Source organism: Theobroma umbraticum, unplaced genomic scaffold, assembly GCF_002168275.2.
Source record: "Theobroma umbraticum cultivar Fairchild unplaced genomic scaffold, ASM216827v3 scaffold_147.0, whole genome shotgun sequence".
NCBI lineage: Eukaryota > Viridiplantae > Streptophyta > Magnoliopsida > Malvales > Malvaceae > Theobroma > Theobroma umbraticum.
The window spans coordinates 5,035,067-5,056,651 of NW_018397259.1; the positions used below are offsets into that span (position 1 = coordinate 5,035,067).

At 36.5% G+C, this 21,585-nt stretch overlaps 3 protein-coding genes and 2 pseudogenes across 8 annotated transcripts in view; 3 read left to right on the top strand and 2 right to left on the bottom strand.

The window, feature by feature from the left end:
* The first annotated feature begins 144 nt into the window (after positions 1–144).
* On the top strand, positions 145–4,554 carry LOC110414857 (uncharacterized; annotated as a pseudogene).
* LOC110414950 (UDP-glycosyltransferase 73C1 pseudogene) lies at positions 2,917–6,526 on the bottom strand (annotated as a pseudogene). 2 transcript variants are annotated; one of them, XR_016351116.1, is made up of 2 exons: positions 5,014–6,526; positions 2,917–3,044 (listed from the first exon to the last, which is right to left on the bottom strand). The product of XR_016351116.1 is annotated as a UDP-glycosyltransferase 73C1 pseudogene, transcript variant X1 (transcript). The 2 variants fall into 2 exon arrangements; XR_016351117.1 differs by lacking the exon at positions 2,917–3,044 and adding an exon at positions 4,665–4,932.
* A 1,377-nt stretch (positions 6,527–7,903) lies between these two features.
* On the top strand, positions 7,904–17,644 carry EMB976 (Tetratricopeptide repeat (TPR)-like superfamily protein). 4 transcript variants are annotated; one of them, XM_021426361.1, is made up of 12 exons: positions 7,904–8,561; positions 9,059–10,463; positions 10,625–10,936; positions 11,556–11,660; positions 11,747–11,834; positions 11,918–12,039; positions 12,993–13,057; positions 14,007–14,666; positions 14,965–15,152; positions 16,124–16,247; positions 16,588–17,400; positions 17,507–17,644. In XM_021426361.1, exons 1-8 carry the CDS (start codon positions 8,025–8,027, stop codon positions 14,562–14,564), a joined length of 3,192 nt encoding a protein of 1,063 aa, XP_021282036.1. In that variant the 5' UTR covers positions 7,904–8,024; the 3' UTR covers positions 14,565–14,666; positions 14,965–15,152; positions 16,124–16,247; positions 16,588–17,400; positions 17,507–17,644. The 4 variants fall into 4 exon arrangements, with proteins under 4 accessions (XP_021282036.1, XP_021282037.1, XP_021282038.1 ...); XM_021426362.2 differs by lacking the exon at positions 17,507–17,644 and having other exon boundaries at positions 16,124–16,179; positions 16,588–17,276; XM_021426365.2 differs by lacking the exon at positions 17,507–17,644 and having other exon boundaries at positions 8,425–8,561; positions 9,043–10,463; positions 16,588–17,276.
* Positions 17,645–17,711: 67 nt separating this feature from the next.
* On the top strand, positions 17,712–19,982 carry LOC110414952 (NADH-ubiquinone oxidoreductase-like protein). The gene is made up of 3 exons (XM_021426370.2): positions 17,712–17,976; positions 19,320–19,404; positions 19,737–19,982. The coding sequence occupies exons 1-3, from the start codon at positions 17,860–17,862 to the stop codon at positions 19,844–19,846; spliced, it is 312 nt and encodes a 103-aa protein (XP_021282045.1). The 5' UTR covers positions 17,712–17,859; the 3' UTR covers positions 19,847–19,982.
* Positions 19,983–20,129: 147 nt separating this feature from the next.
* LOC110414949 (uncharacterized) overlaps positions 20,130–21,585 on the bottom strand; it is a 5,948-nt gene continuing 4,492 nt past the window's right edge. The window contains exon 8 of the mRNA XM_021426366.1: positions 20,130–21,145. Within this exon, the coding sequence (XP_021282041.1) occupies positions 20,632–21,145 (514 nt within the window). The 3' untranslated portion in view covers positions 20,130–20,631. The remainder of the gene's footprint in view (positions 21,146–21,585) is intronic.

Genomic DNA, 21,585 nt, shown 5'->3' on the forward strand with positions numbered 1-21,585 from the left:
TAAAAGAAATTCTCCGCGGTTGCTTTCATGGCTACGTAGGAGCATACGTAAGCATTTTGGGTTATCTGTTAAAAATGGAATTCGGTGCATAATGTTCAGCCCTTGCGTTTGTAAATATTAGTTTGACTCTCTTGACTCTCCAATATGGACCACCATGGAAAGAAGGTATCTTTGATTGAACACTCCTGATGTGTCCTGCAAGCAATCAAATGACTAGCAAATGAATTTAAGTAACGAGGCCATTGATGATTGTTAATTGTTGGCAGTTGCTTATTGCCTCGAATAAGCGAAGGATATATTTCAAACAAAGAGATTCATGGATCAATATAATTAATTTCACTAGATTATAGGCAGATAATTCATAATTTATAGAAATCCAATATGTTTTTAGGAGTTAATTTCAAATGAATTTTTTTTAAAAAAAAATAGTTTCATAAGTTTTAAGTGTTTAGAAAGAGAAAAATACATTTTTTTTATAAAATGGTTTACATCCTTAAACAAATAAATGCATAAAAAATTAAATATATTAGTATTATGTTGTTCATTTTAAAATCATGTAAATATATTTCTGTTTTTAATTTTTTTTAAAAAAAATTGATTTTAATATAAAAATATTTATACTAATTTCACATTTGATTTTTAAGTTTTAAAATCTTTAAAATAATATACTGCCCATTGAAAAGTCTTCTTTCACGCAACAAGCTACATGGTTTAGCATTCATTAGGGGAAAAGATCATTCTAAGGCCAAAATATATTTATTGATGATCATCACCTCGGGGTTATGGCGTTCATGGAACAATATAATATATAGTGCTCATTTCTGCCATTGTCCTGGTGTCACTGTCAGTCTGTGAAGCACTAATAAATCAGGCAAAGGATTACTTGTACAACACAACACAGACATGGTCCAAAATTAAAAAGAAACATTTAATTCTATGTTTGGATATCATTTTTGTAATGGGGTTGTTATAAAAAAACAATAATTGTAATTATCGAACTTAATTATAAATCTGCGGTTTCTTTTGATGCGAAGAACTCAAACAGCCCTGGTAAAACCATCGTCTTTGTAATTCTTGAAGAAGCAAACAGTGCCAAATACAAATCAATTTCGATTCATTTGTCTCTCTTTCTTGATGAGGTTGTCAGGCAGGCATTTAGAAGTGGCTTGGTCATATAAATTTTCCGTTAAAGTTGCTGTCAATATTCAACTGCTTCAACAAACTTCAAGATCCTTACCAACTCGGTTCAACAGTTGCAGTTAGTGGAAATGAGTTAAATGATACGGATCGACAAGTATTGCTCGAGTTCAAGGCCAAGATAGTTGGTGATCAGCTTGGAATTCTGCATTCATGGGACAACAGTATCCATTTCTGCCAGTGGCGTGGTGTTGAGTGTGATCGTGGACGTCAAAGAGTGACCAAGTTGGACTTGCGATCGCTAAAACTCATGGGATCGATTTCACCATATATTGGGAATTTGAGCTTTCTAAAGGTGCTAAATCTTCGAGACAACAGCTTCAGTCAAGAACTGCCACAAGGAATTGGTCGTTTAGGAAGATTGCGAGAACTAGAACTACGTGGAAACTTCTTAGGAGGTGAAATTCCTTCCAATATATCTGGTTGTTCCAAGCTCACACGACTTTACACGGGGTACAACCAGCTAGTTGGAGAAATACCTGCAGCGGTTGGCCACTTGTCAAGTTTAAAAGAATTAGGCTTAAGTAACAACACTTTGACACGGAGTGTTCCCCCTTTCTTTGGGAACTGGTCATCTTCAGAGATAATTTAATAGATTGACAGGGCTAATCCCTGAATCTCTTGGTCAATTGACAAATCTTACCCTGTTTGCAGCAGGGGTGAATGGACTTTCTGGTACTGTTCCTCCCGCGATTTTCAATCTCTCCAAGATCAAAACTCTTGATAACAGCTCAAACCAGTTTCATGGTAGGCTTCCTTCGAAATTGGGAATCACCATGCCAGTTCTTGAAACATTTTATATGTAAGTCATAACCAACTCACTGGACCATTCCCTCTTTCAGTATCCAACGCCTCAAATCTCGTAAATCTAGAACTTTCATTTAATAAACTTAATGGAAACTTGCCTTGCTTTGACAAATTGGACAAGCTACAGTGGTTTACATGAACATTATCTGCACCTTGACGAATGCCACCAGCCTAGTGGCCCTGGAGGTGAATGTCAACTACTTTGGAGGAGTATTACCTAAATGCTTAGGCAATTTGTCGACCAATCTCACGTTTTTGTTTTTTGACAACAATAAAACATCAGGAAGTATCCCACTGGGGATTGGGAATCTCATCAACTTAGAGATACTACATGCATGAGGCAATCAAATATCAGGTTCCATTCCCTCTGTTACTGGAAACCTTCAGAAGCTACAATAATTGGATCTAGGGATCAATTCTCTCTCTAGGCTTATTCCTTCTTCTCTTGGAAACTTAAAGATGTTGAACCAACTAGGCTTAAACCATAACAATCTCCACGGTACCATTCCTTCAAGTCTAGGCGGGTGTGAAAATTTGGTTGCATTGGATCTCTCAGATAATAACCTTAGTGGTTCTATACCCCCTGGAGTTGCTGGACTCTCATCCTTGTCCATGTACCTAGATTTATCTTCCAACCACTTAACTGGTGTGCTTCCTATTGAAGTAGGAAACTTGAAAAATATAGGTCAATTATCTGTTTCTCAAAATAGACTATCAGGTGTGCTTGCAAGCAGTCTCAGTAATTGTATAAAACTAGAGAAACTATTGATGAGTTACAATTACTTTCAAGGCTCCATTCCTTCATCTTTCAGTTCATTGAGAGGTCTTGAAATTGTAGACATTTCCCACAACAATTTCTCTGGTGAAATTCCTCATTTTTTTGCAAGCTTTATATTCTTACATTACTTCGATCTTTCTTACAATGATTTTGAAGGCATGGTGCCGACAGATGGAGTGTCGGAGAATGCTAGTGCTACATGGGTCCAGGGAAACATTAAGCTTTGCGGAGGCACACCTGATTTCCAATTGCCAAGCTGTAACTGCAAAAGTGCAAAGAGCAGATCAAGCAATTCATATAAAATTAATAATTGCTATCATTTCTGGGCTTCTGGGACTAGGAGTAACTTTGGCATTCTCCTTTCTCCTTGTTTTTTGGCTTAAAAAGAAAAGAAGCCAGCCTATATCAACTTGAACAGAAAATTAACTTTTAAATTATCTTACCAAAGCATTCTAAAGGCTACTGATGGATTCTCCTCTGCAAATTTGATAGGTGAAGGTAGTTTTGGTTCTGTATATAAGGGAGTTTTAGAAGAGAATGGAACTGTTATTGCCACCAAAGTGCTTAACCTTTTCAGTCCGGTATCTTCTAGGAGTTTCATGGCTGAATGTAAGGCCTTGGGGAATATTAGACATCGAAATCTTGTCAAGATATTAACAGCTTGTTCAGGTTTTGATTACCATGGCAATGATTTCAAGGCTCTAGTTTATGAGTTCATGGTTAATGGAAGTCTAGAGGATTGGTTGCATCCATCTTTTGATTCGAATGAGTTAGAGGAGTCAGTAAAGAAATTGAACTTTTATCAGAGAACGAATGTAGCTATTGATGTTGCTTGTGCATTAGATTATCTCCACCATCATTGTGAAACATCAATTGTTCATTGTGATCTCAAACCAAGCAATATTCTAGTTGATGATCAATTCATTGGCCATGTAGGTGACTTTGGATTGGCAAAATTCATTTCAGCAAATATACAAAATTACTCTACAAGCCAGTCATGCACCCTTGGATTAAGAGGAACTATTGGTTATGCTCCACCAGGTACACTTCTAATCGTTCCTACCTCTCCATAATTACTCTTAAATTCATTTTCTTAACAATATGGACTTAAAAGCTACGACTCAAAACTATTACCAAGCTGTTATCCTACAATTTCTGCTATTTGTGATGAATGATTGGCAGAATATGGCATGGGAAGTGAAGTGTCAACAAATGGTGATGTGTACAGCTACAGTATCCTTTTGTTGGAAATGTTTTCTGGAATGAGCCCCACTGATGAAGTGTTTAAAGAAGGTTTAAACTTCACAACCTTGTCAAGGCAGCTTTGCCAGAATGAGTAGTTGATATCACTGATCCCACTCTCCTTCAGGAAAGAGTCACAGGAGAAACAACTGCCAACAGTACTTGCAATGTGAGAAGCCAGAGTGATAGCACACTGGTTCAATGTTTGAATTCAATATTTGAAATAGAAGTCACTTGTTCTGCAGAACTGCCAACCAAGTGAATGAACATGAGTGATGTTGTTGCCAAGCTTTGCTTTATCAGAAACAAGCTTTTTGGCAACTCAGTCACATCAAGAAAGACCTACTAGAAATTCAGTTCAGGTACCAGGTAATGATATCTTATATCAAAGTTATAAGACTTTCTAATCCATTACATAGTTCAAGGTAAAATTTTACATCCTTTGCAGAGTGCCCCGATCTTAATTGCAGTTTTTCTTTAGCTTTTCTGCATAAAAATTTTACTTGTTTTGTTCTATTGCAGGTGCTTAAGGTTGATGGCTTAAATAGAAGATGCCATAATTATTGACTTGTGTGGCTGCAAGCAATCACAGAGCTTAAGCTCACTTCTATAACCACTCCCCTTGCGAAAGAAAAATAAATAAATGAAGATGATCAGGTCCAATGATGTGCAATTTATTTGTACTACTGCTTTTTTTTTCTTTTGTAAATTGAACTTATTACTTAATAACGCGATGTACAATTATAGGAGCAAGAAAAAAGATAAAACTAGTGAAAAGGTCCCCATCACTAGATATGGAATCACAAGTTGCTTTATTTGCGGCACTGTTGCAGCTTGGACTTGGTTTCTAGAAAGTCCAAAATGTGTTTAGACCGTTAATTCAACAGCAAGATCATGTTGCGCTTGTGCTATATCAAAATGAAGATATCAATAGTGTAGGTGTGACACGTTACAACGATTTATAACTGAGATAGAGTGCCTCTTTTTACCTCATGTGCTAGGCTGCTTCCTGTCATAAGTCCTTTGCATGATATCTTGGATTAATTGTGTAATGTTGAGGTGAGAAGATCCCCCAACTTCAAGAGCGTTGTTTGCCATTTCTCCAAGCTTTTTAGCTCTTTTTCTTCTCTCTTCGCCTTCCTCTCCTATTTCCATCAACTTTTCTACAGCCTTTTTGACATCTTCCTTATTCACCAACACCCCAGCTTTTGCTTCATCCCCCCAACTCAGAGGCTCCTCCACTCCGATCCTTACTCCGATTTGAAGTATCTGTACAACCAATTTCTCATTGCAAAACTGGTCTCCAAATAATGGCCATGTTATCAATGGCACACCCGCAGCAATGGCTTCTATTGTTGAATTCCATCCACAATGAGTTAGGAACCCTCCAATTGCACGGTGTGACAATATTACTACTTGGGGAGCCCAACCACGGATCACAAGGCCTCTTCCTTTTGTTCTTTCCTCAAAACCATCCTCTAAAATCCACTTCTCTACTTCTTTTGATGTATCGCTTCCTCTCATAACCCAAATAAATGGTCTATTCGATGCCTCTAAGCCTAAACCAAGCTCTATTGACTGTGAGGGTATCACATTAGAGAGACTTCCTAGACAGGCATAAATTACAGAACCAGGTTCTTGAGAATCAAGCCACCTCTGGCATTGGTTTTCGTCAATTGAGGCCTTGTTACCTCTCTGAGCCTTATCCAAGCGATCCTTGTTGCATAAAGAAACTGGACCAATGCACCACACTTTGTATCCTCTTGCCTTCCTGTATTTCCTGACATATTCAGGTTCCAGCTCTTCAAAAGTATTAATGACCACGCCATAAGATGCTAGATCAGTCTCTACCGTTTGCTCACAAAATTCTTTCAAGTATCTATTATCCAAAATTACTGGAAGTTGGGATTTAGTAAATTCAACTTCGTCGGGCATGTTAGGCACAGCAAAGTAATGTGAGCCCGTGGTTATGTGTTCAAGAATCTTGGAGAGGTGTAAATTATAGATGCAAAGAAGACAGAAACAACAAACTCCATAGAACACAACCCTTGGAATCTGAAACTGGCTAGCAATGTTGAGGGTATATGTCAACAAACAGTCAGAGATGATACAGCTTGGCCTTGGCCTCAGCTCCTCAAACAAGTTTTGCACTGGCTCTTGAAGCTTGTTGGCTTCGTGAAGAAAATTCAAGGCTAGGCCAAGCGAGGGCAGCATGTCAAAGTTCTCACATCCTTCTGGTAAGCCTGATTCTTCACATGGAAACTGACATTCTACCAAGCGGATAGAGAGCCCTGATTCTATTGCCCGATCAAGAATTGTCTTGAACCGAGCTGCATTACGAGGAGTTGTAACTATGGTGATGATCATGCCTTGCTGTGCTAACAATCTAGCCATGTCTACCATGGGTATCATATGGCCTTGAGCCATGAAAGGAAACAAGACAAAGTGAAGCTGCTCGACTTCAGTAGCCATGGCAACTAACCAAACGATAAAGCAAACTAGAAAAATATCCAATTAAAGCTTTAACTTGTCTAAAGTTAATAGAGAAGAAACTCTTCAGGGTTGTCGGCAAGGGTGCTTTCCTAGTGACGTAAGAGCATACATAAGGCATATTTGGATTATCTGAAGAAGGGGAGGTTCTTATTTCTCAAAAAAACTGAAATTTGGTGCATAATGTTTAAGCCTCAACTATTTGATTCTACGGTCATGGTTTGTCTCTCTTCACATATATGTAGATATTGATAAATGGCTCAGAAAGTGTCCCCACATCAGGAATCAAAGACAAGAGGACCATGCTTTGATGCTGCCCAACTAGAAATAGAATAAGCTTATAGGATGCTGACCAAACAATTGGATTAATCATGGGATGGGTTCACTTGCAAAGCAAGGTTTTGGCAGAGACAAGGATCTCATTGCCTGATTTTAAACAAGTGACATGCCCCTTGTTATCCATAATGTTCCGTCTCACTGTCATTGCTTCTTCTGCTCTTTTAATTTTTCTTTTCTTTCTAATAATGAATTAAAATCTTTCATGGTCTTTTAAACGAAAAAAAAAATGTACCATATACTATAAAAATCAAGCATAGACATGCTAATGACTCATATAAATTAATATTGTTATATAAATCTATATGGTGTGAGATATTAATCTATATCGATATGCCAAGACTCTCAAAATGCAAAATATTATATAAAGATTCAAGTCAATTGAGCACATATAATAAAAATGTCATAATAAATGTTGAGATTTCAAATTAAATTTTAGTAATTATTTATTCATAATCTAGTGTTCTAATTGATATGACATAATGAAATATTACATATAGTGTATAACTAAATTTTAATTATATTAAGATGACAATTAATCAATGAGTCAAATGTTCATGTATTACTAAGATAGAAAGATTTATTTAAGAAAAATACTACTATTTATAATATTCTTTAAATTAAGCATGTATGCTAAAATATCCACTTTGACATAGTACAAAATCTCTGAAATATTTATTTCGGACATTTAATGTATTCATCATCTAATGATGTTTTGATATATTGCAAACTTTTTGTTTTGATTATATGTTATGTTTACTTGGGTTGGGTTTAAATTAATTGTTTCGAGCTCAAATTTGGTCTAAATTTATTATTTTATTAAAAATATTTTTTAAAAAACATTAATAAAAAATATTTCTTGAAATTTAATTATATGGGTATAAAATTTTTAATTAATTTTGTATTATAACTAAAATGAACCCAAACTTACTCTCCAAAAATTTGGGTCGATCATACTCGGCCCATGGAATTTTCCTGGGTAAGCCCAAAGACGTTTTCAAGTTTCTTTTCTATCTGCTTCTAACCTGATTTTCAATTTCCCCGTGGCACCAAACTAACCTTTGAACCTTCACTCCGGACAGAGTAACTTAACTGACTGAACTGCTTCTTTTCCCTGGAAACAAACAGAAAACAGCGTCCCCCCATTTTCCCTGAAACCAAACTCACTTAACGAATGGACTCCCTCAAGTCTACCTTCCTCTCCAGCACAACCCATCTCTACCCTTCATTTCCCCTCTCAAAACTGCCCACAACGAACCCCAAAATCCCCGTACACTCCTCAATCCATCCGGACCCGTTTACCCTCAGCGACGGCAACCCAACACAACCGAAACCCAAATCCAGAAACCCAAAAAGACCCCTCTCCGACGACAACGCTCGTCGAATTATAAACAAAAAGGCCCAATATTTGAGCGTGTTGAGGCGTAACCAAGGGCCACGCGCCATGACTCCGAAATGGATAAAGAGAACGCCTGAGCAGATGGTAAACTATTTGGAAGATGAGAGGAATGGGGAGTTGTATGGGAAGCATGTCGTGGCGGCAATAAAGGCGGTGAGAGGGATGGGAGAGAGGAAAGAAGGGGAAGTTGATGTGAGGAGGGTGATGGGGAGTTTTGTTGGGAAGTTGAGCTTCAGGGAAATGTGTGTGGTTTTGAAAGAACAGAAGAATTGGAGGCAGGTTAGGGATTTCTTTGCTTGGATGAAGTTGCAGGTTAGTTTTTTAGTTGTTATAGGCTTCCTTGTTAGTATTAGTAAATTTTCTTAATTTTTGCCGAAATCATATCCACATAAAATTAACAATGGAAATGCTAAAAGAAAAACCCAACTGGTCTGGATAAGAGACATTAAATCTTTGTACTTGAAGTTTGTATCATTTATTCACGATGTTATTATTAATTGTTTCCTATACAAATAAAATGTTGTTTGGATTTGGGCCATTTAGTACGTTTTAGTGAACGAACTAACACACTTTCATATATAATTGTTCCTATTCAAGTAAAATATTGTGTTTTCCTATTAGAAAAGGTTAAACAGTTTCATTTTTAGTAATTCAAAAAGAGTTTAGTGCTTATGTTTGCGTCAAAACATAGTATTTTCTTTTTGCTTCTGAAAGTATCATGGCGTTCTTAAAGAGCTGAACAGATTATGTTGTTGTCTTCCAAAATGTGGAGATTAATACATTGTAATTGTAGACTTGTGCTTGAACAGTTATGCTATCGCCCGAGTGCTATTGTTTATACAATTGTTTTGCGTGCTTATGGACAAGTTGGGAAAATCAAACTGGCTGAACAGACCTTCCTGGAGATGCTTGAAGCAGGATGTGAACCTGATGAAGTTGCTTGTGGTACCATGTTGTGTACATATGCTAGATGGGGGCGTCACAAGGCTATGTTGTCCTTTTATTCTGCCGTTCAAGAAAGGGAAATTACACTCTCAACTGCTGTTTACAATTTTATGCTGTCTTCTTTGCAGAAGAAATCACTCCATGAAAAGGTCAAAGATTTATGGAGGCAAATGGTGGATAAAGGGGTGGCAGCTAATAGGTTCACTTATACTGTAGTAATCAACTCACTTGTTAAAGGGGGGCCTTTTGAAGAGGCTCTCAAGACTTTTGATGAGATGAAGAAACATGACTTTGTCCCTGAGGAAGCAACTTATAGCCTGCTTATTAGTTCACAAACTAAAGATGGTAACTGGCAGGATGCACTAAGATTATATGAAGATATGAGATCCAGGGGAATAGTTCCAAGCAATTACACATGTGCATCACTTTTAACTTTGTATTATAAGAATGAAGATTATTCAAAAGCTCTATCTCTTTTTACAGAGATGGAAAGAAATAAAATTGGAGCCGATGAAGTTATATATGGCTTGCTTATTAGAATATATGGAAAACTTGGGCTTTATGAGGATGCGCTGAGAACATTTGAAGAGATTGAGCGGCTTGGTCTACTTAGTGATGAGAAAACATATTTAGCAATGGCGCAAGTCCATCTTAATTCAGGAAATGCTGAGAAAGCTCTGGCTGTTATTCAAATAATGAAGTCTAGAAACATTTGGTTCTCAAGATTCGCTTATATTGTTTCATTGCAATGTTATGTCATGAGTGAAGATCTGGATTCCGCTGAAGCTACATTTCAGGCTCTAGCTAAGACTGGACTTCCAGATACTGGTTCTTGCAATGACATGCTCAGACTGTATATAAGACTCAACTTGACTGAAAGGGCCAAGAATTTTATTGTCTGGATAAGGAAAGATCAAGTAGTTTTTGATGAGGAGCTTTATAGGGCAGTTGTAAGAATATATTGCAAGGAGGGAATGCTAGAAGAAATTGAGCAATTGACTAAAGAGATGGGCACTAATGATTCATACAAAGATAACAAGTTTATTCAAACATTTTTTAGAGCTATGTGTGGAGAATACATGGAAAATCAGAAAGTTAAAGTCAATGTGGCCTCCAACCAACTTGACACCACAGCTCTTGGATACTTACTTAGGCTCTATCTGGAATGTAAGGATTTTGGTAAGACGGAGGAAATATTGAAGTTGTTGCTTGAGACTGCCAATAGCATGTCTGCATTGACTCAACTTGCTAGCAACTTAATGAAAGAAGGTAAATTTTGGTCATTATTGTAATAAATATTTTTTTATTAAATTATGGGGACATCTTTTAAAATTTTTTTAAATTGTGTCTGTCTGTGCATCCAATACGGTTGAAGCAACAATTTAAGGTATTGTGTTTCAGTTGAGTGATGATATGATCTTCTTAAATAGGTGATATATCCAAAGCAAAAGCTCTTAATGATCAAGTGGTCAAGCTAAGTTGCAGTGGGGATGATGCAACAATTGCATCTATGATTGGTCTATATGGGAAGGAACAGAACCTAAAACAGGCCCAAGATGTCTTCACTGCAGTTGCAGATTCTTCCACTTGTGGGAAATTGATATATAACTCAATGATTGATGCATATGTTAAATGTGGTAAACCTGAGGCGGCATATTCACTGTTCAAGGAAGCAATCAAGAAAGGGCATGATCTGGGTGCTGTTGCCATCAGCAAAGTTGTCTACTCTTTGACTAATTTTGGTACGAGTTTATGAAACTCCACTAGACCTGCAAGACATGTCTGATGTTTCTTAGGGATCTTCAGATCATAGCATATATCTTTATACGAGGATCTTCTAAATAATTCACAAATAACTATCCACCATTAAGAATTAGATCTCGTAGCATGGAATCAATTTGGGTTCAAAATTCATTGCTCATAATGTCTACCAAATTTTAGTAGATTTATATTTAAAAAGCCAGCTAGTACTGATAATGCATGATAGCAGATGATACATGACTTAGTTCATATTGAAAAGGCCATCTATTACTGATAATGCATGATTTCAAATGATACATCTTTTTTTGAGAACCTTCAATGATTTATCATAAGAGCTAGACTAAATGAGTGTACTTGAAATTTACCATGTAAAGTTAAAGGGTGTAACAATGGTTGTGTTTTTTTCTTAGAAAAATCCTTTTTGTCTTTTATCCTTAATCCCAATCGGTTTCAAGAAATTGTAATCTAGTGATACTTTGATGGTGTGCTCATCAAAAATGTACATATTAAAGTTGATTATGTTGTTTCTTGGTTTAATATGCTGTTGTCTATGATATACTGTATCATTGTCAATGAGTAACTAGATTAATCTTTCTCCAGGAAAACATCAAGAGGCAGAAGAGTTGATACGTGTTAGTTTTCAGGATAATTTGGGACTTGATACTGTGGCATACAATACATTTATCAAGGCAATGCTAGAAGCAGGTTGCTTAAAACATTCTTGGTTCACTGCATATCCATTTGTCACACTGGTCAAAGATGGAAATAACTAGTTTGTAAAATCTTCGCAGGTAAATTACGTTTTGCAACCAGCATTTATGAGCGTATGCTTTCCATGGGAGTTACTCCATCAATTCAGACATACAACACATTGATTAGGTAAGAGGTTGACCAACGAGAAAAAATTTGTCAATGATTCACTTTTGATGTGACATTTGCAGCCTGGTCATTTGGTGGTGCAGTGTCTATGGACGAGGTCGTAAGCTGGACAAGGCAGTTGAGACCTTCAACATGGCTCGCAACTTGGGTGTAGCTTTGGATGAGAAGGCATATATGAATCTTATCTGCTATTATGGGAAGGCTGGTACTGGTTTATTTATTATTTGTGAAGACAAACGACAATATTAATTAGCAATATCATGCCAATGGCTTTGACTTAATATGCCTTTTTCTGAACTTTTAATTTCTAAGAGCATAAACCCTGAAATTTTCAAAAGGTTACTGTGTCATACTTACCGTGAGGATCTATTCAAATGATAAAAAAATGTTGCTTGAAAGAATCAAATAGTAATCGTGTGAATTTCTCCTGATTTCTTCTTCTTATCTTTCCTTTCTCCCCAAACTTAATTGCTATCTCTTTCTTCCACTGTCTCTGCCCTTTTCCTTCAGTGATTCTTGCTGCCAGTCTCCAGTCTTTTAACTTCCACCCTCATTCCTCCCAGAGAGGGGCAATATTGTTGCTTATGATAGTTTTATCCAGTTTTTCCTATATGTTGGTAGAATTATCTTAGATATGTTTTGCTTGATACATAGGAGCAATATTTGTATGTATGTTTTGTGTTGAAGTGCTAGTCAGATACACTGGTGAAGGGGTTAGAGTTCACTGTCATGAACACCTAAAAGCTTTTCTAATGTTCACAAAGTATCTAATTTCATAGGGGACCTGAAAATTGATAGCAGACATGCTCATTGCAGACTTTTCCGAAGGCACACACTGCACTTGAAATACATTTATTTCTTTGCTTCTTGCTGTTTTACTGCAGTTTTTTATGACATAAAGAAAGTCAATAGGATCATCATCATTTCCAGCATATCTGTATACATTTTAGCAGTTAGTAGTAACATAAATGCTTAGAAATCAGGTACTGAAAATTGTTGGCTGTGAAGACTGTAGTGCAAGTGCTGGCCAAATTCATCCCAAATGGCATTTATGATGATTTATGCTTGATTGTTGACTTATTCTGGTGGATAGTTGGGTCAGCAGTTAGATTTTCATCACTGAGATGTTTCACAGCATAACTAGTTTAATTTTTACAGGTAAGAGGGATGAAGCTTCCTCATTGTTCAGTAAAATGCAAGAAGAAGGGATAAACCCAGGAATGGTATGCTTTACTCCCAGTTAAGAAAATAGAAAAGACGCCTAGTACAATTCAGTCACTAATAATGATTGAGGATGATTGTTTTCAATAGCCTTGCTTATGCATTCCTTCCTTTTGCTCTATGGAGACCTGATTGAAGCATGGGGTGCCACATGAAAATTGTGCAATTATGTCGTTAGTGTACTTGTATGTATGCTTTGGTCTTTTGTTGTTAGATGTGATCATTTTAAAAATTGTAGGAACAGCGCCTTTTATCTCAGCATTATGTTAGGTAATCCATGTTTATATTCACTTTTCTTGTCAGATTCTCCCATCGGTTATGATCATCTTACTGAAAGATTGATTTTCACGTGAGATGCTGGTAGTGGCTGTATGAAATGATACTTGTGCATGATGCTAGCCTCTTCATTCTACTTTGTGACTGTCACATTTGTACACATTGTTTTGAGGAACTTTAAGCATAAATTTTACATGTTTGAGATTGATGTCATACAGACTTTTGGGAAGTCAGCCTACCTAGGATCTATGTTGGGTTCGGGTTGGTCAATTGGGGATTTTGGGGTTATGGTTATGGTAGTAATTAGAGGAAGGGTTTAGGAAACAACAAGGCTCTGTTTGGTTGATGTTTTTGCTTTTTAGTATCTACCTTATGTTGTGTATTCACTTTTTATTTTTGGCTTTTTGCTTTCTATTTATTTTTTGCAGAAAAGGCAAAAAGCAAATAGTAAAAGTATTAACCAAGCGGAGCCTAAGGGTTTGATTAATTTAGATTTGATCTCTAAACAGGGTAATTTGAGGGGTTTGGCTGGTTAGAACTTGTATGGAAATAGGACTTTAGAAGGCAGGATATTATGGTCATAGTGTATGAATCTGTTAATTCTTAATTTTATTGCTACTTGAAGTATTGATCTACTCATTCAGTGCAAACTATTGCCTTTTCTGGGGAATGCAGGCAAGCTACAATATTATGATGAATATATATGCCAGGGCTGGACTATGTGATGAAGTTGAGAAACTTTTTGAAGCCATGCAGAGAGATGGTTGCTCGCCTGACTCCTTCACCTATCTTTCCCTTGTTCAGGCTTATACTGAGTGTTTGAAATATGCAGAAGCAGAGCAAACTATAAAATCTATGCAAAAAAAGGGCATCTCCCCAACCTGTGATCATTTTAATCACTTACTGTGTGCTTTTGCAAAAGTAGGGATGACAAGGGAAGCAGAGAGGGTTTATAGGGAACTAGTAACAGCTGGCCTAAGTCCTGACCTGGCATGTTATCGCACCATGCTGAGAGGTTACATTGACTATGGATTGGTGGAAGAAGGCATAGACTTTTTTGAGCAGATCAGGGATACTGCAGAGCCAGATAGGTTTATCATGAGTGCAGCTGTGCATATTTACAAGCATGTGGGAAAGGAAACTGAAGCTAAAAGTATCCTGGATTCCATGAATAATTTAGAGATCCCATTTTTGGAAAGCCTTAAAGTTGGATCCAAGATGAAAGTCCCTTGATCTTTAAGAGTATCATTTTAGCACGACGCATTGGATTCTGATATTCATTTCTCGTTGACACCTAGCTTACTTCTTCTTTGGAAGAAGGCCATTAATTACCAGGTTATATTGCCCTTCTCTGTCTTTTCCTTTTCCTGCATTAGATTTTTTTTTTTTTTGTGCACTCATGCTTCTCCCCAGAAATTGGTTCCTTGTGCTTATTTCATGTTGGCAAATGGATTTATTTGACTTTTTGAAATCATGATTTTTTATGTTAATTGCCCAAAATTCCTTCTGGTAGTTGCATTCTGCATATTTCCCTGTGCATGTTTATAAATGTTTAAAGCCATATGATTGTGTATGATTTTTATCATTTATATCATCAGGAGAGTAATCGAATTTAAAACTGAATTCTTGGCAGTGTGTGATATTTGTCACTGTGCTGACTTAAAGGAATGACTTCTGTCCTGGACATTGTTGCTCCATATTGAGTAAGTGATATGTGGCTTTGACAAAGTGAGCTAAAAGAATGACTTGGTTGAAGTTGAGATTGCTGCTTAATCATTCCATTGTCATGAAGCATCATTGGTATGGACATTGTAGTCTCAGGTTGGTATAATTTATTAAACATGTCAAGTTGTTCATTGGCAAACAATTCATTAGTCAAAATCACTATTTTAATACAATCTGTCTATTCATTTTTTTTAGCTTGCCAATAGACATGGGATATTGTCTAAGCATCTTTTTCTTCTTGAAAAACTCTATTGATATCATTTAAATAAAATTTCTTTATCATCAATTGTCAGTTAAAATAAGAGATCAGTTTCACGTAAACTTAAACCTGGGTCATCTGAAAAATAAACAAAGAAAAATCAACTTTCTTTTTGATGCCAACAGCATCTGGATTAGCTGCAGTAGGTGTGACTGAAAATTGAAACCCAAAGTTAGAAGTCTAGAAAAGTTGATGGGTGTATAGAGTGAACCTCACTTTCCAACCAAACATAAGTTCTTTAATGCAGGATCTCACTAGATATATGCAGTCAGGGGATCTCAAGATAAATGGACAATTTAGGCTTAGATTAGTCTGAGCTATTTGTCACTCAATGTAGTTGTAGACATGAGTGAACCTGAGAGAATTTCAAAGCAGTTGGGCTATCTCTACTGCTGAAATCCTCGACTAGACTTTTGGAGTGTTGGTTGGATCTTTCCATCAATTACTTTAACATTATGAATAGAATTAAGCTCAGATATTCTTTTAGAGTGCTAGAAGCCACAGAATGAGCACCCATTCTTGCACACTTACGCACATCAACAGTTAATTGTCTATTTTGATATCTAGGCTGGTGGTTTTTGTCAGCCGTAAAATGTGATTATTTGAATGTTTCTATTGCTGAGAATATTACTTGATCCTTTTATAAAATGAAGATTTTCTGTCATTTGGTCTTATTATGCATGTTCGATTTTGGACATCACCTAATTTAATTATCACTTAATTTTTTATACAAATATCTCAAATTCAGCTCCCAACGGACATATATGATATAGCTGTTAAATCACTTTGGGGTTTCATTTTATTGTAGGCAATTGCAGGTCTCCTTTTAAAACTACCTTTACAACTATTTTGGAACAGCATCAGGTTAGCTTCAATAAACAGTGTTAATCTGCTCCTTCGAGTTGTCAAGTGTTGTGCTTCTTGAAGATATGGTGAGGGTGTTATTATATTATGTTTTAAATAAAGCAAAATCAAGATTTTCATGTGCGTCAATGTTTATTTCTTTGAACTCTTAAATTAAATAAAACAATCTCCTCTCAAATTTTTTGTCCCTCTCTCTCTACCCCTTTCTTCGACAAAAGAAAAAGGATCAGGTGGGGGAGTTTGGATTGCCGCTTCTTTGTTTTATGTTGCTTTTCAATTGGTTGGTTATCATGAGTTTTTCTTATCTACATGTTGGTATTTCCTCTTTTTTCTGTTGTTTGTTTACTTAATTTGTTACCCCCCTTCCTGTTATGCTAAAGATTGTGCCTATTGTCCTTCATCTTTCAGGTTTAGGTAGCTGAGTTTATTGATCTATGCTATTTGAGGGTCTTGCTGCTGAATCAAAACACTCAAAAGAAAGCTAAATGTCTTGTTTCAGTTCATTCTAAGGTCTGATGAAGAAAGATTCTTTGTTGCCTTCTCCACGAACCTCTAGAGGTCAAACAGAGCTGGCAGCCGCCCCTGCTCAATGGAGGGAAGTTCTGGTTGGTGATTTAATAAAGTGAGGGGGGAAGGGGTTAAAGTAATTAAGGAAGGGTAATGTATCAAAAAACTAGTTTTGGTGATCAACTTTATCAAAAAATCAGTTTTTACCTTGCAAAATGGGACATCATTGTCAATTTGTAAGCTCATATTTAGGCGATAGAAGTTCAAAATGTCTTTCCTTTCAGGGGTTTATCTTTGATTTTGTTATGGCATATACATGTTACTTGATGTGTTACCTTCTTAATTTAATAAAATTATTTGAGTTTTATCTCTTGCTGAAGAAAGGGATGGTGCTAATGATGCATGAAATTATTAGTAGTACTAACCGGGTTGATACTCTTGCTTACTTATTGCTTTAACTAGTCAAAGAACAAAGGTATTATCTGTTCTAAAAGTAGGTTGAGACAAGTTGATTCTAAAAGTAGGTTGAGACAAGTTGACCCACTGTCTCCTTTCCTTTTATTTTTTGTCAAAACATTTGTTCTTCCGTGCTTCCTATCTTAAGCTGAAGCAGAGAACAAAATGCAGGGAAATTGTTTGAAGTAGGGGAGGATTAAAACTTGAAATTCACTAATCTGCGGCTTGCAGGTGATAGTGTCTGGACTTATGTAAAAGGTAATTCTTGACAAGTTCTATGCCATCTCAAGAAGTGAAGTCTAAGCTTTCGCTATTGTCTGGCTTGAGCAGAATGCTTAGTAAACAATGGATAATGATTCAACAGATTTGGGGATGGACATGTGCTTGAAAAGATGCAGAGCAAGTTGGCAGGGTGGATAGGATATATTGCATAACACCACACAACACGACAAAGATGGATCTGAGGAAATCCTATCACAGCATCATATGCATTTGCTTATAAAATCATAATATTAATTGCAAAAACGCGTGCAATTGAACTTGGCCTTTGTTTTCTTTTTTCTGTTTTTTAAGATTGGCCCAACATCGATCCACAGAGACTGAGCCCAACAATCGTTGTCTGGGGCTCTCCATCCCATTTTTGCTCTCTTCCAAATCTCCACCGTCGCGACCTTCACCGAGAAAAAACCAGAAACTCTAAAGAGCGAAAAAACACATATGGCGTATTCGGGTCTTCTGAAAACCATAATCAGATCATCGAATTTGGGATCTACGACTCGTAATTTCAGCCTCGTTAGCAGTCAAATCAGCAATCATACTGCCAAATGGATGCAGGTACTTAATCCCAAATTGTTTGCTGAAATTTGTGGAAAATTTAGGTTATTTTTAGGAATTTTATGGGTTTTATTTGAAAGTTCTATAAACAAATACATATTACAATAATTACTATTGATATTTTTTATTTCATATTTTTTCTAGAATGTAACGAATTCAGTTATCAGGGTATTTACTAACTTATATGTTTGATTTCTTCGATTATTTACTCTCTTTTTTTCCGGGGGAGGAGAAGGAGAGAGAGGGTGCTAACAAACATATATTTTAATTATCCAAAAAGGGAAAAATGGGTTATTTTACCAATTTTTTATATTTACTAAAATATTGAATTATAGTCTTTGGAATAGAGGGTTACTAGTGGATTGTCTTAGCATTTGCTCTGCAATTGCCTTATATTTTGATTTCTTGTGGTGCTAAAGTCCTATTTATACATCAAAGCCCCTTTGATTTTTTGCCTTAATAGTTACTTGAATAAATTCAGGTCGATGACCTGTGTTTGATTCTCTAGTATTTTACATCCTGTTTGTTGTTCTCAATTTTTTGAAGACGTGCCAGCAGATTATAGTGATGTATAGGTTGTGTAAAACAATCGAAGCAACATGAAATGACTTAAGCACTGATTACATGTTTATGAACAATGTAGAATGTTCTGAGGAGGTTTTGTGGAATTACATATTTGATATTTGTTCCCAGTGAGACGCTGGGGAAAGATTTAGTAATTTGATTTTCAAGAAGGCTTTCAAGATTTGCATAGCCTTAATGAGTTGAATAGTGGGGACCCTTTTTTTTTTTTTCTTCCCATTAGGATAATGATTTTGGTTGTTCCTTGAAGATTTTGATGAGGCTGTGATGCTCATGATTTTCTTTCAAAGTGTCTTTAGTATTTTTTGGTCAATATAGATATTTCACATACACATAACCTGTGTTTGGGTTTCCATATATTTGATATTGTTCCAGTATTTTAAGTTTTGAATAGGTGCATTGCATAGACAGTTTTTCTGCATTCACGGTTTGATGGCTATATCACTTTATTTATACTGCTTGTTTCTTTAACCATGCTCATTACTACCTTGTTGCATAAACATGGGCTTGGTTTAGACATGGGTGTTTTTCCCAATATGGGTGCCATATATTTTTGGCAATTTTTCATTAATTTGTCATACCTATAAAAGTTCAAATTGTCAAACAAACATTGTGTATTTTAGGGTAAAGTCAAGTCTATGTAACATAGTACATGTCAATTAACTGATTGGCCTTTGTCTCCCAAAAGACAACAATGAAGTGAAGAAAATGAAATAGAGTGGATGGTTTCGAAAGTTCACCTCTTCTTTTCAAATTTGCAGGATACAAGCAAGAAATCTCCAATGGAGTTGATCAATGAAGTTCCTCCTATCAAGGTTGAAGGCAGGATTGTAGCTTGTGAAGGAGGTTGGTTTCTGAGCATTATTTTCCTTAACACTTTGTGAACAAGCTGATTAGTAGGTGAATTATGTACTGGCACGATAAGCAACTTAAAACTAAATTTGATAAAAACAAGTAAATGGCTAAGATGTATAATACTAAATGATAGTCTTGAATAAAAGTAAAATCATGTATTTTGATATCCATGAAAGTTAGATTTTTCAAAATATCGTTTGCCAAGTAGTAGAACTAAAACCGACTAAAGCCTAAGTAAAAGGGTATAGTCTACATAGGTTGCATGCACTTTTTCCTATGCTAACAACAAGAAGTTCTGCTGGTCTCTCTTCTCCTGGTTGCAGACAGTAATCCTGCCTTAGGACACCCAATTGAATTCATATGCCTTGACTTGAAGGAGCCAGCTGTGTGCAAGTATTGTGGCCTGCGCTATGTTCAGGAGCATCATCACTAGAAGTGTAATGATGTTTTTATCAGGCTCTTGGGGTAATTGTTATTGTGCATTGCCCATGGCACTTTTTTTCTGTCAATGTATTGATAAAACTCTGCGTTTTTATTTTCACATAATAAGCATTTAAAGAGTTCTCATTTGTGAACGTATTTCCAAGGCCCATATGGTCTAGTTTTCTGTTTACATAACTGGGTGGTCACTGTTTCATATATCCCAACTTTAGTTATTGCTTTCTATCAAGTTCAATTTTTCCTGCGTATCAATAATATCTTTCGAGATTGAGCGATTAGATACGAATGGCATTTCAAATTTTCATGAGGAAACCACGTTACAAGCTCCCACCATAATGTTACATTTGCCTCATAAAGTTGGCAGCTAATGAATCTCTACCTGGCTGAATCTGGTTTGACACAGAAATTTTCATGCGAAGTGGAGGGTTCTTCCCCAACCGAAGAATGTGAATCATTTACTCAACACCTGTATCTAATAAATCAGGGCACTTATCCACCGTCCGAAGGTTATTTTACGTTAGAATCCGGTCATGGCAGAGGATAACCATGGGATTTGTGGAAACAAATTGAACAAAAGCACCTATAAATAACTTCACCTCGTAATGGATGTGCAGCGACCCTCCCTACTCTCCCAGTCCCAACCCCATTTCATGGGGAAAATAATGACAACATTACGCCCTAAGCTCAAAAAAACGGGCCTTATAAATCAAGCTAGAACTAACAGCCACGGCCAATTTTTGCCAACTGATGAAAATTCTGCATGCAATAAAAAATTAATCAAACACGATCTCCATCTGCAGCAGCTAGTTTTCTTCTCTGTTGATGTTCTGCGACCTTATAATCTACCACTTCACGAAAGAGGCTTGGATCCAGCACGCAGTTCTCACTCCCATATACTGCTGCTTGGACACTAGCCATCAGTTTGGCTATTTCCCTTCCAGAAAATCCTTCAGTTTTAGCTGCAGCTTCTCTTAAGATATCATCTGTCAGTCCCTTGATCTCAATCTTCTGAGTTTGCTTTTTCAAAAGATTTTGAAGCACTCCAGATTTTCTCGAGCCAGCCTGAGCTATGTACTTATCCAGATAGAGCTTTAGCAGTTTGAAGCGTTCCTCTTCCCCAGGCAAAGGGAATTCCAGTACTTCATCAACACGGTCAGCCACAGCTGAATCAAGATCACCGGGACGGTTTGTAGCGAGAGCAAGGACAATGTCCTTGGACTGGTCACCTGTGCGGAAAAGAAGAGCATTGAGTGCACTCCGTTGAGCTTCACTCATGTAGGTTTTGTTCCGTCTGCAAAGTTAGGCCAAAATCAGTACTCAAAGCTAACCTTCCAAATGAATCAATGAAGTTAGTAATGTTTCCACCACCCTAGGACAGTTACTTTTGTGTGCAATTATTGTTGAGAAAAAAGAAATAGAACAAATCATGAAGACTCTTTCATGAATAAGAAAAATGAAATAGAACAAATCATTTGAAGGAGCAATTTTCCTTGATTAGACAAGAGATTTATTTTTTACCCTACAAAAAGATATTGAGATGTTTATGCAAAATTAACCTCCTTGAGACATCATGATCAATGGTGAAACTCCCAATCAACAAGTTTGTCATACCTAACCAACAAGGGGAAAGCTAAGAGATACTGGATGATCTTGAAATAAATAATACAAGGATATATTGTGCCCGAAGGGAAAACCATTAACTTCTTCAAACTAAATGGTGTTTGCCTTTCA

What these genes read in the sequence shown, in the direction of transcription:
- LOC110414952 (XM_021426370.2), top strand. Translation starts at nt 17,860, where the DNA reads ATGGCGTATTCGGGTCTTCTGAAAACCATAATCAGATCATCGAATTTG. An exon ending in ATACTGCCAAATGGATGCAG is followed by an intron (nt 17,977 to 19,319) that starts GTACTTAATCCC and finishes TCAAATTTGCAG; the next exon opens with GATACAAGCAAGAAATCTCC. An exon ending in GATTGTAGCTTGTGAAGGAG is followed by an intron (nt 19,405 to 19,736) that starts GTTGGTTTCTGA and finishes TCCTGGTTGCAG; the next exon opens with ACAGTAATCCTGCCTTAGGA.
- EMB976 (XM_021426361.1), top strand. Translation starts at nt 8,025, where the DNA reads ATGGACTCCCTCAAGTCTACCTTCCTCTCCAGCACAACCCATCTCTAC. An exon ending in CTACTCTTTGACTAATTTTG is followed by an intron (nt 10,937 to 11,555) that starts GTACGAGTTTAT and finishes ATCTTTCTCCAG; the next exon opens with GAAAACATCAAGAGGCAGAA. An exon ending in CAAGGCAATGCTAGAAGCAG is followed by an intron (nt 11,661 to 11,746) that starts GTTGCTTAAAAC and finishes AAATCTTCGCAG; the next exon opens with GTAAATTACGTTTTGCAACC.